The 19,844-nt window shown below is 35.4% G+C and overlaps 1 protein-coding gene across 4 annotated transcripts in view; it reads right to left on the bottom strand.

Annotated features, from left to right (window-relative positions):
• Window positions 1-2,901: 2,901 nt before the first annotated feature.
• ITGAV (integrin subunit alpha V) overlaps window positions 2,902-19,844 on the bottom strand; it is a 99,775-nt gene continuing 82,832 nt past the window's right edge. For all 4 annotated transcript variants that reach the window (XM_045806273.2, XM_045806275.2, XM_045806274.2 and 1 more), the window contains exons 21-30: window positions 19,299-19,391; window positions 16,968-17,047; window positions 15,712-15,792; window positions 15,116-15,221; window positions 14,351-14,509; window positions 13,021-13,131; window positions 7,775-7,888; window positions 7,566-7,673; window positions 6,872-6,994; window positions 2,902-6,615 (exon numbers count right to left, since the gene is read on the bottom strand). In XM_045806273.2, coding sequence (XP_045662229.1) covers window positions 6,520-6,615; window positions 6,872-6,994; window positions 7,566-7,673; window positions 7,775-7,888; window positions 13,021-13,131; window positions 14,351-14,509; window positions 15,116-15,221; window positions 15,712-15,792; window positions 16,968-17,047; window positions 19,299-19,391 — 1,071 coding nt within the window. In that variant the 3' untranslated portion in view covers window positions 2,902-6,519. The remainder of the gene's footprint in view (window positions 6,616-6,871; window positions 6,995-7,565; window positions 7,674-7,774; window positions 7,889-13,020; window positions 13,132-14,350; window positions 14,510-15,115; window positions 15,222-15,711; window positions 15,793-16,967; window positions 17,048-19,298; window positions 19,392-19,844) is intronic.

The raw sequence follows: 19,844 nt of genomic DNA, 5'->3' as shown, positions 1-19,844 counted from the left end.
TCCCTGTACATTGTGTCTTTAGAGACCCCACCATGACATCGCCAGGACAAAGGACTACCCAGAATGAACGATGTGAGGGAGAAGACAGAATCCTTTTTAAACAAATGATTGCAAGAACTTTTACCTTTTTGGAAATAAAATTTTTAAGGTATCAGTAATCAACTGTTCCTTAAATTATGACTATTCCTGCAATACTGCTGTCTTCATTTAATAATGAACCATTTCATTTGAGTTTGAAAACCAAGGGACCAACTATTGAAGAGGGTTGAACAAGGCTGGCATTTGTATTTCTTGGAACAAGAATCATTTACTCAGGTAGGGCTACCCACACTCCTGGGGATAAAGACAGTTTAGGATTATTAACCAAAGTGGATCATATGATTCAACAGTTACTAAAGCTCAGGTGTAGAGGCCTTCTCAGGTGACAGGCAGGTAAGTCAGTAACAGTACCGTCAGAATACCTGGCTTACCGGCCGTATGTCAGAGTGGGCAATTTCCTCCGTGGCATTTCAGGTAACCATCGATGTGCAAGCTCCAACCCCACTCTTGTGTTTCTTGTCCTTAATTATATAAATTCATTAAATAAGTATTTTAAAAAGTTAAAAAATTTAAGAAAATTTATAAGACACCAACCTTCTTGTCTCCAGTGGGAAACTTACCTTGAATCTTACACAAGATCAAGAATAATTTCTATTACTCGGGTGGAGAACATAATTCTCCAAATTAAGTACTACTAATATAGATCATTTAGTACTTTTTGTGAATAACCTTGTAGTCATTAATTAATATTCTGAATACAAAATTTGCTAAAAAGTAATCCCTAAAGATTCCATTTTGACACTCCAACATCTGAGAAATGGTATAGAAGATCTTTGAGATTAATTACTTTGAAACAAATTAGTTTTTTTAATAACATGAAGGTAAATTACTGTGTAAAGTTCAAGTTCAAAATCTAAATGCTCCTTTTATTAAAACAACACCAATTTATATAGTTGTTATTTTTCAGGAAATAGGGCTGACAAGGGGAGTGAACCAGGGTGCAAAAGGAAATCAAACCATGTAAATATAGGCAATTCAGAACAGTTCAGAAAGTGAATAAAAATATTACTTGGAAACGTATTTGTGTTGCATCAACTAATATTCCAGCATCCCAGCCTACCCACTAGATAGTAACAAGTCTATTTGATAAAGGGTCACTAGTAATCCAGGCAGTCTTGCACAGCAGAAAGCACCCAGGACTAGGAATTTGAATTATAAGCTTTAGTTCTAATCCTGCCAGTATGAATTTGGACAAGGAATGAACTCTGGGCATCATTACCAGTATGTAGGGGTGAGGTAAACTCTAACTTGTGGTTTTTAGCTGTTGGACCATGATGCACGTAGATGTTCTTCTGTGACTGTCCTGTTTAGGATTCACTGAACTTCCACAACTGTACAGTTGTTACATTTTACCAAATTTGGCAACTTTTTGTTTTTAAGTTAGTTTGTCTCTCCCATTTTCACTCTCCTCTCTGACTCCTTTTCTTTTACACCTAGATAGAGCCAGTCCCTGAGGCTGTTTTGTTCTGTAATCCACACCACCACCGCCACCCTGCCCCACTCCCTGCCCCGCTCCCGTGTGGTGCTTCAGTTTAGATGAATTGTTGCTCTCTAAATACACGGATTCTTCCTTCTGTCTACTTTTAATCCCCCTCCAATGAGTTTCTGATTTCAGATACATCATTTTTTAGTTCTAGAATTTCCATTCGAGTCCTTTATTAATTTCCAATCTCTTCTGAAATGCCCGTAATTTTCATGTTTTTCTAGAGTTTTTAACATATTTATCATTGTTACTTAAAGTCACACCTGCTAAATTTTTTGTGGGTCTCTTTCGATTGACTCTTTTTTCCCCCTTCAAACTATGGGTAACATTTTCTTTTCTTCCCATTCACACACACAGACACACATGCATGACACTGTGGATGGAACATTGCAGTTTTTATAGGTGGTGTCGTATTCCTCTCAAAGTAACTGCCTAAAGGAGAAAATGAATTACAAATGGATCACCTTTGATTTGTGGACGCTTGGTTTTATGCTTTGTTAGGGTGGGCCAATACTTTGCTCTTCATCCGAGGGCTAAGCAATCAATCTTGGTATATAGTATTTATTTCTGAGGCATAGATCCTCCAAGGTTTCGATGGAAAGACTGGGTGTTTCCGAGCACCTGTCACTGGGTAACACTCAAACTCCAATCTCATTTCTCCTACAGTAGATAGTGGCTGAAATATCTGTTCATCTCTTCCAACCGTCCATCTGCTGTTTTCCTTTTCAGCCCCTTGGAGTCTCACCAGACTAGAGTCATGGTCAGGGTCAGAAAAGGATTTGAGGGGAAAACATTCCTTCCTTCCACAATGTGGCTCCTTTCTTTCCTCAATTTTTAGTCATGATGACAGTCCCATCATTCCAGGAAATGAGGGCCCTTTTCTGCTTGCATTCTAGGCAACAGGAAGTAACTTCCAGGAAAAAGGTGGTTCCCCTCTTTAATAAGAGTCAAATCCCCTCCAGTTTCTGCCTGCTTTTGCTAACTTCAGTGTTTTCAAAAAAGTTTTTTTTTTCCCCTTCTTATTTTGTTCATCACTTACCATTGTCATCTGATAAAAGCTGCCCTGCCATTATTGGAACTGGAAACCCTTTTTAAACTTTAAAATGTCTATGATTCTGTGATTTGTAATTGGTGTATTTTAACATTAGGTTCCTTTGGCTCTTTTTGTGTTACTTTTTTTCAAATAACTAACACTCTTGAGGAATTCAGATTTTCAGAGAGGCACCTCTTTGAGGTCAACCTTTTAGTACATTATTGCTGGCTCATGTGATTAAAAAACAAAATGTCACAGAGAAAAATATAAAGTCCATACACAAAAGTGGCACCATATGCTCAAGTTTATTGAACAGACACAAGTTACACATTGGAAACTAAGCAGAACACTGTACCAGTTTTCACTAACTCAAGTCAGCAAATGACAAATTTTAGAAAACACACGTTTTATGTCTCACCCAATGTGGGTGATCATAAGAGAAGCAAACAAAGAAAATTACTATGTTATTAGATAGCAAATTAATTTGATATATATAGCTTCCAAGTTAGTTTAAGATATTTTGAAGTGTTTCAAACCTAGAAGGGAATAAGTCATGTCCAGCCTAAAATAAAATGTAGAATGTACCTTTTAGGGGTAAATAACTTCATTTGTATATCCATAGAAGAATCCCTCCTTCTTACTAACCAAAATTCTAATAAATTTAAATCTCTGTTTAGATTAGGTTTACTAAATTAACAATGACTCTGAAAATTACCTAGGTTTGGTTACATTGTTATATTGCACTTGAGAACAATGACAACAAAAATCAAGGATTTGGTACCTCTCCCAAGAAGTTCATTATATATCAGAAATTACAATGAAATACAAGCATATGTGTATGGGGTTCATTGTTCAAACTAGCCTACCAACAAGTTAAAAGGGCTAGTCTCCAAAACACGGAGTATTAAGTTATTTTGCCATTTTTGATCCTATATTCAATTTCTGAATTTTACATTTTTTTTTATTTACCAAACTACCACATACACAAACTACCCAAGAGTACATACAAAGTGACATTGAGATAGGCAATGGTCATACACATGTATTTCAAAAATGACTTATTCTTCTCCAAGCCTGGCACTATGCTCTGCAACAAAGAAGTGTCTATCAACTTACAGATTGTTTGCCTTATAAGAAGCAGCTGACCTATTATATAATGTACTTTTGCCACTTAAATATCTCTTGGGGTCATCATTAGCTATCTAAAGTCTTCCATAGCCCTCTTAAGGAAGTCAGTATAAGTACAGTCTCTTTTATTAATACTTTAATTTTCTCATTATATGAAGTATTGATGAGAATTTATTATGAAGTAGTAGTTTCATAACACAGGTAAAATTGTGGCACTAAAGTTTTAATTGTTCTACACTTCAGAATTATGAAGACCTATATCACAATTATAATAATAATTCATCACAAGAGAAAGGTAAAGGAGAAAAAAAGAAAGAATATTCCTCACACAAATGTTTCTCAAAATATCAATTCTGAAATAAAAGCCTACATAAGAAATCGACAACAGTATCAATACTTCTTACGAATATTAAATGCTTTAAATACTCTCTATCTCACTCATGTTTTTTCAAACTGATCAGATTATTAAAATTTTACACTCAAAATGGATTTTAATTCTCAACAAATCATAGACACACTAGTATTTAAAATGCTTGGAAATTAAAACAGTTTTCATCGAACTATTATTTGACATTTTAACCAAATACATTCACATGCTGCTTTAGGGTAAAAAGAATCCCAACATTTTCCCAAACATTTTCTCAAAGCGTAAGCTTCCAAATCATTCTTCTACTGTATTTTTGTAGAGATACACATATTCATTTTTTTAAAAGAAAATACTATTGCTTAAAACTACATTTCATAAAAGGGAACTTAAAAGATCATGCATCCAACAACAACATCCTTCAGTCTCCCTTACAAGATTATACCTTGAGATTGAGGCCATAAAAGGAACAGACCATGCAAAAGCAAACAGTAGTATTTTTTTTTTAAAGAGTGAATTTCTATCCAACATATACTTTCAGGGATGACTACTATTAGGTGGGAAAACAGGTAGTGAAAGTTGTCAACTTAGTGACTGTTTCGTGGCAGACCCTAGGATAAAAATATTTTTTCTTAAAAAAACTTTAGACTTAACTGGTAATAAAAATACTTTTATTGCATATGACTAAGATCTTTTAAGCTATTAATAAAATCTATACTACAAACCTATGAATTTTGAGATTCATTAAAGCTAAATACAGGGTCTTGTCATGTTCTAACATATATAACTCACATCCCTCCGTTTTATGAACACACTCTAGCTTGGCCACTTGTATAAGGAATTAGAACACAAGATACGCCAAGATAATTTCAATTCTTTTTAAAACATAGAAAAATATTCAATTATTTAAGGGAAATATTTATCATTGCCTAATGAGGACAGCTGTTAAAAACCTATTAAACTCTCAATTTCTAAAGCATAACATGATGTAATTGCACAAAAATAGGTATAATTAAGTCATTCCCAGACCTCGAGGAACTGTGAATAAATCACATATTCCTCTAGAAGAATCATCACTCGACAGGCATATAAAACTACAACGTGCCACCTGTGCAATTTTTATATAAAAATCCTAAAAAAGTAATTTATTTTAATAAAACTACAAAAGTTTTAAAAGGCTCCCAATAACCTGAATTGTTTATAAAAGTAACTTTTATATGTTATTTTGATAGCTGAGACTGGTTTTACACATGATACCTTGCTTAAACTAAGGTAATACCCACATGAGTAGCATCATGCTATTGCTAGAAGGAAACCAGCAAGCTACTTTAAGAATTTCAATTCCAAGCATTTTTCATGGGGTTGGAAGTTTGGATGCAGGTTCCTGTAATTTGTAAAGACTCCTCATTGATCTTAGCCCATTCTCAGTAAAGTTTTGGAAATATAAAGAATACATATATAGGAAAAAAAATAAATTAATCCCAACTAAAAATTCTTGCTCTAAGAGCATACCACTAATAAGCAACTCTATCAAAGAACTACAGTCTTTTAATTTAAATGCTTTTTTTGTGTGTATATTGTAAATAGCCAGACTAACACAACGGAATACAAGTACTTTGGAAATGATTTCCAGCTGCATATGGCTTTAAGCATGATGATGATTAGTGGAAATTAAACTATTACACAAAAGAGGCATTTTTGATCATAGAGTTTTTAGTATAGGTTGGCTTAAAGGATTTGAAATAGAACCTAAACATACAAATTGAAATGTAAGGAAACAGACTGGATTAAACAGAAATAAAAATGTAATAGCATGAACCCAATTTTCATATTAAAAATACTGTATCTTTGCTCTTACAGGAAAGAATTTGGATGGATCATGCTTTTTTTTTTTTTTTTAAAGTTCTACCACACAGGTAATATTAAAATCCAAGTTCATGCAGTTATAAAGTTAGTAGCTTAAAAACTCAACTGTAGTGTAATGTATACTAACAATAAGTTCCTGTACAAAAGAGGTGGATCTTAAGGTCCAAATACGGATTGCTTTAAAACAACAAAAGCAACAACAAACAAAATCAACATACAAAATCAGAAACAGTAATTGTAGGAGGTACTAGTTTATATAAAGTGGTAACTCAGGCACTACCTGTCTTATGTACATTGGAGAACTATCACTTGAAATTTTGTTATTTAAATAATAAAAACACAAGTCAGTGGGTGTGTATCACACGTACGTCCAAACTTAATTATTACAAAAAGGCTGACAAATATTGCTCTCGTTTTGTGGTTAATACCAACGGGCACCATCAGCAGTACAGTCTTGGAATTTTATTCCTCGAGAAAGAAACTGAAACCTATAAGGAAGTTGGTAATTCTAATGGGTTAGGACGTAGCATAACTTAAAAATCACAGTTAAGTTTCTGAGTTTCCTTCACCATTTTCATGAGGTTGAAGCTGTTCCCTTTCTTGTTCTTCTTGAGGTGGCCGGACACGTTTAAAAAAGCCCATCTGTTAGTTGAAGACAAACTAACATTACCGCCACATCAGGGAAGAAAATTAAAAGTACTAAGTGATGCATTATCACCGAGAAAATGTGAGGGGCACTTCATACAACTTTTCTCCCTTCAAATATACGGTGCTCGTCATGCATCATAAAGTTCCCTTTCTTCCTCCCCTTCTTTTCTATTCTTCCTTCTTTCCCTTCCTCCCTTACCCTTTCCTTCGGCTTCTCCTCCCTCCTGCTCTTCCTAAATCCATTACTTACCCTGTACATTACAAATACCAAAACGGCCAGTAACAGCAATCCTGCTAGCACTGCCAAAATGATCACCCACACGGGCACAGGCATGGGAGCGGGCTGAATGCCCCAGGTGACATTAGTGGTGACCTGTTGGGGGGAAAAAGGTTTTGAGTTTTAAAAATAGTTCACTGAATCACTCAACAAATGTCTGAATGCCTATACATTTTGTTTTAATGGTATTCACATTTTCCTTTCTTGTATATGATAATCTGTGACTATATATTTGGTATTGATCGCGTGCATGTATGCACATAAAATTCCCAACAGCACGTTAACTTCAAGGTACCTCTGAAGTGATTTTTAAATAATCAAATCCAGCTTTGATGTATTAGTCCCATTTTTAATCCTCAAATTATAGATCTTTAAAATCTTTAGCCTTCATCTATTATAGTTAATTTCCAACTTTCTAACTTTGTGGGGAAAAACTCCCCAAATTCCCTCCCATGAAATCTCTTACATAGGGATGCTAAAGTAAAACGCCCACCTTTAATAATTCTGGGATGAGGGAGTAAAATAATATTAAACTAGGATATAGGCCTATCAAATAACTTTTAAATTATCAAAATAGTTAAGGTGTCATTATTTAAAATAAAATAAAAAAATATCTATGGCATTGAACTGAATGGATTTATTCCATTTCCCCAAATCAATGACTTACTAATGTGGAGTTGAAGATATCCTCAATTGGAAGATTCTTATAAGGAAATTCAATGACATTAAAAGAAGCAGATGACTTCAGAGAGTACGAATGATTCTGGTTTTCTTTCTGTATGGAAATAACAGCGAAATGATCTCCTAGATGTGAGGTCTTTTTCATGTCTTGGAGAAAATGGATAGACTGGCAAATACTGTTATCGGTCTACTTACATTCATAAAGGTCTCAGTCCACAACAGGGACTTTACATACAGGATGGCACTCTTTCCTCTGTCTAGTCGTCCAACTTGGCAGACAATCTTCAAGCACTCAGCAATTCCACAACCCTGGAAAACAAATTCTTTACTTACAAGAAAAGGTCTTTCTATCATCTCTTCAACATATGAAAAGTAGACATTTTAGCTGTTTTATGTGAAAGCTAAAGAGATGATCCAGACTCTTTTGCCCTTATAAGAATAATGTTTAAAATGATAGGCTAATAGTGGAGTCTATGAATGCTTTTTGTTAAAAGGGGTTGGTTTTGGGGCGCCTGAGTGGATTACTTGGTTAGGCACTGGACTCAATCTCAGCTCAGGTCTTGATCTCAGGGTTGTGAGGACAATCCCTGTATTGGGCTCCATACTGGGCATGGAGCCTACTTAAAAAAATAAATAAATAAAAATAAAGGTTTGGTTTTCTTTCTTTTTTTTTTTTTTATTATGTTCAGTTAGCCAACATATAGTACATCATTAGTTTTTGATGTAGTGTTCAATGATTCATTAGTTGCATAAAGGGGTTGGTTTTAATGTGATTTGTTATATAAGGATAAGATCTAAATATTAAAAGATACATTTTTATGGCCAGAAATCAATTCTTCTAGAATATTCTAGGATTCTAGAAGTCAACATTTTTCTAGAAGTTAATATTCTTTAAGTAAACCCAGAGCATGATGATTATGGTAGGACATAAAAATCAGATCATAATATGCCTAGAGAAAAGAAAAAGAAACAGAATCAATCTTAAACAGCTACTCCATGTCAGATCTGTAAAAATCAAGTGGCATGCTGATGGTCTTTGCTACATTCACTGTTTTTATCAGTAAATGGAAGGCAGGCAGTCAAAGATAGGAAATAATGACCTCCTCGTAATGTTCTGGTCAAACTGCATTAGACCTGTCACATGCATAGTCACAACAATGCTATCTAGTAAGTGGTACTTCCAGTTGACGATGAGGAATAACCAAATTTCCTTGACCTGAGGAAGGGCATCTGTGACAGCCGGTAACTAATATCATACTTAATGGTGAAGGAACAAATACTTTCCTCCTAAGATCAGAAACAAGACAACAGTGCCCACTCGTGACACTTTTATTCAAATTGTTCAGAAGGCCCTACCAGTACAATTAAGCAAGAAAAAAAACTAAATAAAAGGTACCCAAATTGGAAAAGAAGAAGTAAAGCTATCTCTATTCACAGATGACAGGATCCTACATACAAAAAACAGTAAAGAATCCACAATAAAACTACTGGAACTAATAAACAAGTACAGAAAAGACACAGAACACAAGATTGATGATATATAAATAACTTGTATTTCTATATAACAGTAATGAAAATTCTGAAGATGAAATTAAGTAAACAATTCTATTTCAAAGAGCATCCCAAAAGACTGAAATACATAGAAGTAATTTAACCAAGAAAGTGTAAGACTTGCATACACTTACAAGTACAAAATATTTTTGAAAGAAATGAAAGAAGACCTAAATAAATGGAAAGATATCTCATGTTCAAGAACTGAAAGACTTAAAATTATTAAGATGACAACATTCCTAAATTGTTACAGATCCAATAAAACTGCTACCAAAATTTCAACTACCTTTTCTGTAAAAATGATCAAGCTGATCCTAAAATTCAGACAGAATTGCAAAGAACCCCAAATAGCTAAAACAATCCTGAAAAGGAAGAAAATGTTGGAGGACTTACACTTCCCAATTTCAAAATTTACTGCAGAGCTATAATAATCAAAACAATTTGGTACTGGCATAAAGATACATGTATAGATCAATGTAAGAGTCAAAAGTATACAATTTAGAAAACTAAAAACCTTAGGTGTAAATTTTCAGGATCTCAGGTTAGGCAATGGTTTCTTAACTGTGACAGCAAAAGTAGAAGCAACAAAAGAAGAAAAGAGACTTGACAAATCTGAACTTCTTCAAATTTGAAAACTTTTTGCATCAAAGAGATATTATCAAGAAAGTGAAAAGACAACTTACAGAATGAGAGAAAATATGTGCAATAATAGCTCTGAAAAGGGAAGTATCCAGAATATATAAAGAACTCTTTACGACTTAACAACAAAGGCAAACAACCGAATTTAAAAATGGGCAAAATGGAGAGCCTGGGTGGCTCAGTTGGTTGAGTAACTGACTCTTGGTTTCAGCTCAGGTCATGATCTTGGGGTCACGGCATCAAACCCTGTGTTGGGCTCCATGCTCAGTGGAGAGGGCTTGGAATTCTTTCCCCCTCCTTTTCCCTCTCCCTCTGCTCCTCCCCCCTGCTCTCTGTCTAAAATAAATAAATAAAATTTAAACAAACAAACAAAAACGGGCAGAGGATTTGAAGAGACATTTCTCAAAAGAAGATATGCAACTCAAAAGATGCTCCACATCGTTAGTCATCAGGGAAACACAAATAAAACCACAATGAGATACCACTCCACACCGACAAGGATGACCATAAAACAAAATAAAAAGACTCTTTTTTTTTAAAGCAATAGCAAGTGATGGCAAATGTGAAAAAATTGAAATACTCATACATTGCTGGTTGAGAATGTAAAATGGTGCAACCACTTTGGAAAAGTTCGGTAGTTTCTCAAAAGTTAAAAAAAGTTCCCATATGACCTACCAATTGCACTCCTAGGTTTAGTCCTAAGAGAACTGAAAACATGTCCACATAAAAACATGTACATGAATGCTCATAATGGCACTAAGAAGATATGTAATGGTATATCAAAATAAAGAAAAAGTAGAAACAATCTAAATGTTCGTCAACCAATGAATGGACAAACAAAATGTCATATATCCATAGAATGGAATATTATTCACCCATAAAAAATGACTGAAGTACTACTACATGCTATAACATGGTGAATCTTAAAAATACTATGCTGAGTCAAAGAAGCCAAACACAAAAGGCCACATATTGTATGATTTCATTTATATGCAATGTCCAGAATAGACAAATCCTTAGAGATAGAAAGCAGATCAGTGGTTGCCCGGGAGAGGTAGCAGGCAAGAATGGGTAATCACTGTGTAATGCATACAGTATTTCTCCTTGAAGCGATGAAAATGTTTTGGAATTAGATAATGGTGGTGATTGCACAATGTTGTGAATACACTAAAACTCATTCAATTGTATACTTTAAAATGGTTAAAATGGTGAATTTTACATAATGTAAGGTTTATCTCAAATTTTTTTTTTAATGTAGTTCTATAGGAGGAGAGAGTACAGGATCAAAAAGTGGGGTGCGGGTTAAAAGTAATTTCTATTTCACATGGGTTTGTCAGGGAAGTCCTGTCATAATCTGCCATTTAAGAACACTGGAAGGAGACGGGAAAATAAGCCACAGGGTTATCTGGATAAAGAGCATTCCGGGTAGATGGGAGAATAATTTTCAAAGCCTGGATATAGAAACATATGTCTGTTCAATGAAAAGTAAAGTGGCCAAAATACAAGGAGCAGAGTAAGGAGAGGAAATGTAGCCAGCAAGTTGTAAGGGCCTTGATCTTGTTGGGCTTCAAGGCTTTGCATGCCCTGGCTTCCTCTCTGACTTAGATGGGAAGGCACTGGAGCAACATGACCTGTTCTCCATTCAAAAGGATCACTATGGCTCCTGTTTGGCAAATAAACTGTAGTGGAGAAAAAGACAAATATGGATTCCAACTAGAAGTCTGGCAATAATCCAAGTGAGAGAGGAAGGTGGCCTGGGTGAGGTGGTAGCAGTGGTATAGCTGCTGAGAAGGGGCCAGATGCAGGGTAATTTGAAAGTAGATATTGATAGAATTTGCTAATATATAGGACGTGAGGTTTGAGAGAAAAAGGAGTCAAGCACAATTCCCAAGTAGACAGAGAATTACTAAAATGCAGAACATTGCAGAAAGAACAGAGTTGCGGGGTGCCTGGGTGGCTCAACCATTAAGCATCTGCCTTTGGCTCAGGTCATGACCCAGGGTCCTGGGATAGAGCCCTGCATCAGGCTCCCTGCTCAGCGGGAAGCCTGCTTCTCCCTCTCATACTCCCCTTACTTGTGTTCCCTCTCTCGCTGTCTCTCTCTGTCAAATAAATAAAATCTTAAAAAAAAAAAAGGAAAGAAAGAAAGAATGAACGAACGAACAGAATTGGGAAAACTCAGGGGTACATTCTTGGAATTAAGTTTAAGATTACTATTAAATATTTAAGAGGAGTTCAAGTAGGCAGTTGGATAATGGAGTCTGGAGTTTAATGCATAGCATCAGGTTAGGAATATAAATCGAAGTCACCCTCACAGAGATAGTATTTATAACCATGAGAGTGAATCACGTCCTCTAGTATAGCATTGTCTGATTAGAGCTTCCTACAATGATAGAAATCATCAGTATGGAGATATCTCTGCTTCCCAAAGTAGTAGCCACGTGTGGCTACTTGAAATGTGTCTGGTGTTAATAATACTGGACGGCACAGTTCTAATGAATGAATGTATGTGGAGCACGTAAGAAATCTGAGATGTGAGCCCTGGAATACTCTATAGAATTAAAGGTCTGGAAATGAAGATTAAGAAGTAGCTAGTTGTGACAGGTGAAGAACCAAGAGAGTAGTGTCTTAGAAGTGAACGAGGAGTGTTTCACAAAGAAAGAAGTGATTAATTGTGCCAAAAGTCACTGAAGAGTTGAGGTGGATGAAAACTAAGAAGACCTATGGAATTTGGTGATGTGAATGTAACTGGTGCTCGCTAATGAATATAAACACTATACCGGCTTCCCCGCTAGCTGATGGTTTACAGATCTGTTAAATTTCAAAAACTTAAATGATAAGCCGCTTTATAACGTTATAGTCATTACACAGTCTGACTCAACAAAAGTTGTTCATAATGCTAACTATTCTTGTAATATATTTTTGTTTAGGCCCCCTGGGTTTTTCTTGCAATATTGCACTAAAGCCTCCAAGATTAGGATGAGGTCAAGAAAGAGGTCAGTTAGAGTACAGCCGGAAAATAAACTGGAACATAAAATACTATTATTAGCAATCCACAAAGATAGATCGTTTGAAGCAAATCTAGCGTTAATTTGACTAGCAACAAGGCAAGTAAGAGGAGTGAATAGTATAAAAATATATGTAGTTCTTCCAAGCACAGCTGTTGTTATTTTTGAAATGTTCTTTGGCATCAGTTTTATAATCACATATTTTTAAATGTTTAAAGTGCTTGTTGTTGAAGTGGCGCTTACCAAAGTGTGAATATCTCCTTCACTGAGGGTGAGATCCCGCTTGGTGATGAGATGGTTCCGGTCACCTTGCCCAGGAACTGTGTCATTCTTTTCGGTTTGTGAATTTGAGATCTAGGGTTACAGAGAAACTGGTTGTGTATAATAGTGGAAAACATTTTGCATTGACATTTTGGCATAAACTGCTACATGTGATTAAAACACGGTGACTGAAAATGCGTTAGGACAACTTCACCACTTAATAGTGGTGGAAAGTAAGCACAGAGAATAAAGATTAGAGTCTTTGATATGTGTAAAGTTACCTCTGTCTAGCCATGATTTTCCTCTCCCTTGCACAGCTAGGGGGGAGGCTGATTAACAGGGAAACAGCCTGAAATTTCACGGTGCACATCTGTGATGAGTGTCAATCATGAGTATATATCATCTCAAAAGAAACTTTTGTTCTGTTTTCTTAACTCTCCTTGGTCCAAATTGGGCAACAGCTTCTTATCCAAATATGTGTGCTAGGATGGAGAGGGCTGTCTCCAAAAGTACAGAATTCCACAAAATGACATTTTTCTAAGTCATGGAAGTCAATAGAGCCAGGTTAAGTAAAATGTTAGATCTTTTTCCAAAGACAAAAATTTCAACAACAAGGGCGCCTGGGTGGCACAGCGGTTAAGCGTCTGCCTTCGGCTCAGGACGTGATCCCGGTGTTACGGGATTGAGCCCCACATCAGGCTCCTCCACTATGAGCCTGCTTCTTCCTCTCCCACTCCCCCTGCTTGTGTTCCCTCTCTCGCTGGCTGTCTCTATCTCTGTCAAATAAATAAATAAAATCTTAAAAAAAAAAATTTCAACAACAAAACACCACTGACACAGTATTATGTGGATAAACCACAATGCAATGGAACCAAAGCCAAACTGGGTCTCTCCATAAATATATGATTCATTAGGACTTCTTGGAGTAAGGAATTAATCCTTGTTATACAAATAAACAATTTAATCCTTAGTGTACTGGTTATGAAGTAAAATATTTTTGTACAGTGGGTTTATATTAAAATAATTGTTTTATTTTGGCCACCTGGGTGGCTCAGTTGATTAAGTGTCTGCCTTCGGCTCAGGTCACGATCCCAGGGTCCTGGGACAGAGCCCCACATCAGGATCCCTGATCAGCGGGGAGTCTGCTTCTCCTTCTACCCTTCTCCCTGCTCATGATATCTCTCTCTCAAATAAATAAATAAAATCTTTAAAAATAAATAAATAAATGTTTTATTTCATGCATTTCTCTCATAGATTTAAAAAGAAAAGCACTAAATATCATCACAATAAAAGTTGCTATTAAGCACATTACCTTAATTCTCAAAGGGTTGATCTCCATATCTGAAGTGCAGTTCATTGGCCCATCAATATCATATTGAAGGATGTATAACAAAGTGTTATTGTTATATTTGTAAGGCCACTGAAGATTTAGCATTGCCTTGCTGAATGAACTTGGACCATTGTTTCTCAGCTAATGGGGAAAAGAAAATGTAAATACTTTGACCAAAAATCTACATCAACTTTAGGAATCACTAGCAAAGGATCTGAATAATAGCAGAGGTTCCATAGTTGCTCTGACATTACAACATGATCATTACCAGGCAAAGGAGATCAAACTCAACGTTTGTCTCTATTATAGGGCAGTATGTGTCCGGATGAAAATATAAACAAGAGGAAAATACGAAAAAGTTTTTAAATGAAAGATGGCATAGAAAATTTTCTTCCTACAGAAAAAAAATTTTGATGATCTGCTGCAGGCTCTTTCCATTTTTAGTTAGAACTGCAAAATGTCCATATGAAAATACTCAACAATGACCTATTGCTTTTACTCAAGTAGAACTAATTGCATCTTCGACAAACTATTTGTATAAAGTGCATTCTTTAACCACTTGAAGCTATTTGTCTTCAAAAAAGGAACTTCTGAACAGGGAAAAAATTCAAAGAAATCTCTGATACATCCTTAAACAATGCAGAGTCTACATAATCATTAAACAGACTTGTTTTTTATAAGTAGCCTATCTGTTCTCCTCTTTAAAGGCTCTCTATCACGTATCAGTTAAAGCTAACAAATGCAAACCTCATAGATGTGCTGAACAACTGGCCCAACATCTTCTTCTGTCTCAGGGTTCTCCTTATGCTCCCAGTTTGGAATTGGAAGAAAGATATGATCAGGACTTGAGACTCTAAACAATGACCAAAGAAAACCTACCATGAATACCAAAATGATATGGTCAGTTCATTTTCAAAAGTACCCTGTATCCAAATGAATCAAATCAGAATTAAAAATATATATATTTAAAAGAAAAAAAAAGCCATATGTATATGTGAACATGAACATACACCAGCACACAAACTACTCTTTATTGAATCTAACGTAACAGGTGAACATGTAAATGAATCTGCATAAAAGTTCAACACATTGTTTTGTGCCTGCTGTTGCCACATCTGGTTAATTTCCAGAAGGTCACCGAGTAAATATTTGGGGCTTTGGAATACACCTAGGACCTTATTTCTAGAGAAGCTATAGCTCTAGTAAAACTACCATGAAACTTGGAGGGATACTTCCCAAAAGAAGCTACTGAGCCTTGTAGTTGCTTTAAAAGTAACTGCATTTTAAAGCAGTTTAAAACTCACAAACAAGAATGAGACACTCCACTCAGTAAGCATACTGACCCTCTTATCTCAACAGCAGCTAAGACAGCGAGGTCAACTCTGTGAGACACAACTGGGCTTACTTTGTCGAAGAGGTTGGAGCTGAAAAAGAAAAAAATATATTTAGGTCTGAACTGAACATGACCATCATCAGAGACATACAGAGGCAAATGCAGTGAAACTAAAAATGAACAAATTAAAAGCAACAAAGAAAGGAAAAACTTATTAAATAATTTTCATTACCATTTAATTCCAAATTTTACTTCTTTTACTTTTGTAAAAGCTCAAAACTAACAATAAATTATTCTTATGATAGAAATATTGCTTTAAAAAATGGTATAATAAAAAATGAAAAACACATTTTCTACAAAGATGTTCACTGTAGTTTGAAAAAAAATTAGAGGCAGGGGTGCCTGGGTGGCTTAAATGTCCAACTCTTGATTTCAGCTCAGGTCATGATCTTATGGTCATGAGATCGAGCCCCGAGTTGGGCTCCATCCTCAGTGCTGAGCCTGCTTGAGATTCTCTCCCTCCTCCTTTGCCCCTCCCCCTGCTTGCCAGCTCTCTCTCTCTCTCTCAAAATAAATAAAATCTTAAAAAAAATTAGATGCAACTTAAATGTCAACCAATAAGGAAATGGTTAAGCATATAAAGATGTGTTCAGGTAAAAAAAAAAAAAAAAAGAATCTTATTCTGTAAAAGAAACTAATATGACATATAACAAAATGTTCACAAGAGTATGGGTAATTATTATTTTCTTTCTATATGTTTCTAGATTTTCCATATTTTTAGTATTTACTACATTAATATTTATACAAAACAATGAATATTATTTTATTTTAAAAAATGGTATAATCAACCTGGAAAACACTGTAAGTGAAAATTTAAAAATAAAATTAAAAAAATAAAAAATAGGGGCGCCTGGGTGGCACAGCGGTTAAGCGTCTGCCTTCGGCTCAGGGCGTGATCCCGGGGTTATGGGATCGAGCCCCACATCAGGCTCTTCCGCTAGGAGCCTGCTTCTTCCTCTCCCACTCCCCCTGCTTGTGTTCCCTCTCTCGCTGGCTGTCTCTATCTCTGTCGAATAAATAAATAAAATCTTTAAAAATAAATAAATAAAAATAAAAAATAAAAATAATAATAATAAATGATATACTCAAGTACTGAAATTTTAGTCTACTCTATTCCATAACATTCAGAATATATTACATAATATGTTTATGACAAATAACATTTCCTCAATAGTCATTACAAACTTAAAAAAGTTGTTTCCATACCTTTGGATCTGTAAATCGAATTTCACAGAAGTATCCATCTCTGACTGTTGATGCACACTGAAACGAAGACCAGCTAGGAGCTGAAGTGGGACGAAGGGATAGTAATGTTAATTAAAACAATGAAATTTAAATTCCAATGTCCAAATAAAAAAGAGTTATTTTAAAATAGGGTTTTTCTGAGCTTATAATAAAACTGAAAACACTCTAACAAAGATAATTTAATCTGATCTTCTACTGGATCTCTTTTATTTTAGATACATTAGATTATTTTAGATATATTTGTCAGGAGCCTACTGAATTATTAACATAATTTTATCTCTTCATAATAATACCTAATATTAACTTCATAAAAAACGCAAATGTGAGTATGTGTTGATTCAATGAAGGGACAGCAATTGTACACACTGACTCGGTGACAGGAAGTTAACAACTGAACTTGTGTTAATGGAGCAGGAAGGAAGAATGAATGGGTTTAAAGAGGGAGACAACCTGGGTACACAAGGCATGAGAGGTAGGGCTAGAACTAGAACTTCTCTATGCCTATCCCAACTCCACTGACAACAATCATCCCAATTCCTGCAGGGGAAAATTGTTCTTAAAGAAAATAACTGAGTTAACAAGGTAAGAGAAAGCAGGCTTCTTGGGGATCATTTATGATACACAAAAATGAAACTTCTGGGGGAGTTCATCAAACTGCCTCTCAATTTATAAACCTGGAGCGGGCCACTTGAAATAACTTGAAATTCTCCACACTGGATAAGTTGTGAGTGAGAAGGCTGGAGGGAATAAGAACATAGAAAAATATGTTCAGGGGCGCCTGGGTGGCTCAGTCGTTAAGTGTCTGCCTTCGGCTCAGGGCATGATCCCAGGATTCTGGGATCGAGCCCCGCATCAGGCTCCCTGCTCTGCTGGGAGCCTGCTTCTTCCTCCCCACTCCCCCTGCTTGTGTTCCCTCTCTCGCTGGCCGTCTCTCTCTGTCAAATAAATAAATTTTAAAAAAAGAAAAAGAAAAATGTATTCACTTGTTAATGAAACACTGTTATATACATGTGGAAAAATTCAATTCAGGGTACTTTGTTCAAGTCCTCCTTCTGAAGAGACCATGCATTTAGAAATAATAATGACTTTTAATGGAAATATACCTTAAGAAATATGGAACTTTCATTGAAATATATTTGACATACAACATTGTGTAAATTTAAGGCATAAAACATGTTGATTTGCTACATTTATAAATTATAATAATGATTGCCATTGTAGCTATGGTTAGCATCTCTATCATGTCACATAATTATCATTTCCATTTTATGGTTGGAATAAAGATCTGGTCTCTTAGCAAGGTTAAAGATTTTTTTTTAAGATTTTAATTTACTTATTTATTTGAGAGAGAGCGAGCACTGGGGGAAGGAGTAGGGGGAAAGGGACAGGCAGACCCCACATTGAGTACAGAGCCCAACGCAGGGCTCGATCTCATGACCCTGAGATCATGACCTGAGCCGAAACCAGGAGTCAGACACTTAACTGACTGAGCCACCCAGGCACCCGAACAAGGCTGATGATTGTAATACAATATTGTTTATATTCACTACGCTATGCATTAGATCTCTAAGACTTATTTACTATTAGTTGCAAGTCTGTACCTTTAAACAATATCTAACAGGAAACATAAATATGGACTATGTAACCCCATATTATCACAGATCTTCAAATTATCAAAGTCTTTGTGCTATAACGAAATTTTATAGAAAAAAAACAAGAAAAAAACGTTAAGATGAAATATACTCCCATTTTTCCTTGATACTAAGAATTCTCCAGATATATGTTTACTTTTTAGAGCATTTCAGAAGCAACCCATTGAGTGCATTTTCTCAAGCTCCTGGGCTCCCTTCTCCACCTCAAGGGAGCCTGATCCAACTAAGATGCTCTTTGATTCTATTTGGGATGATGACAGAAAGTCTCAAATTCATGAGATAATTCTATCACACTTAATAATGGCAGTCTTATTATTTGTCAGAATAGCTTTAAGGATTCATTAAACCATTAGGTAAAAATATCAGAGTTACAATTTTAGGCCTTAGTTTAACCCATGTTCTCAATCCATTTAGCAAACTGAAGGCAGTGTAAACACTGCTTATTGAATACAGTGTAACAGCACAATCCACTATTTTATTATCTTAGTCAAAATCAAACAAACTCTGCTAATCATTACATTCTAAATCAAAACCAACTTAAAGACACTATTCTGAAGTATTTACACAAAAAATTTCTATGGAAAAACCATAGAAATTTTTTCTTTAAAAGAAAAAAATCCATTTAGTTAAAATATCTTACTTGAGTTCCAGCCTTCATTGGGTTTCCAAGATCACACACCACCTGGCGGGTTTGGTTTTCTGTCTTAAATGCACAGGAAAGTCTTGCTAAGGCCTTTGATAGACCAAAAAAAAAAAAAAAAAAAAAAAACAAAGAGCAAAAGGAAAATAAATTAATGACCAAAAAAAAAATACACTATAAAATTCCTAGACAATATCATGCAGTTGGATAGTTAAGTTTCTTGTTTTAAAAATATATCCGTCCACTTGAGCAAATGGGGGGTGGGTATGGGAGAAGCCAGAATTGTGTACAATTGCACATATAAATGTAGAGGTGTTTCTGAAAGATCCATAGAGGATTTAGATGCATAACCTTATTACCCCTAACAAATTATTTGATGGACAGGCTAAGACACTTTATCTATCTGACCTTGTTTCAGGCACTTAGCTAGCAATTCTAAAAATGTCCTATCAATGCATTATGCAAAGTATTAGGCTTGAAAGGAGTTATGTAAGATAGGCACTCTACTGCCTAGCAATTTAGCCTTAAGTAGAATAGCTAAGCTTG

Source organism: Ursus americanus, chromosome 1, assembly GCF_024610735.1.
Source record: "Ursus americanus isolate L20-20 chromosome 1, mUrsAme1.1.p, whole genome shotgun sequence".
NCBI classification, from domain to species: domain Eukaryota; kingdom Metazoa; phylum Chordata; class Mammalia; order Carnivora; family Ursidae; genus Ursus; species Ursus americanus.
This window is presented reverse-complemented; position numbering and strand designations above follow the sequence as displayed.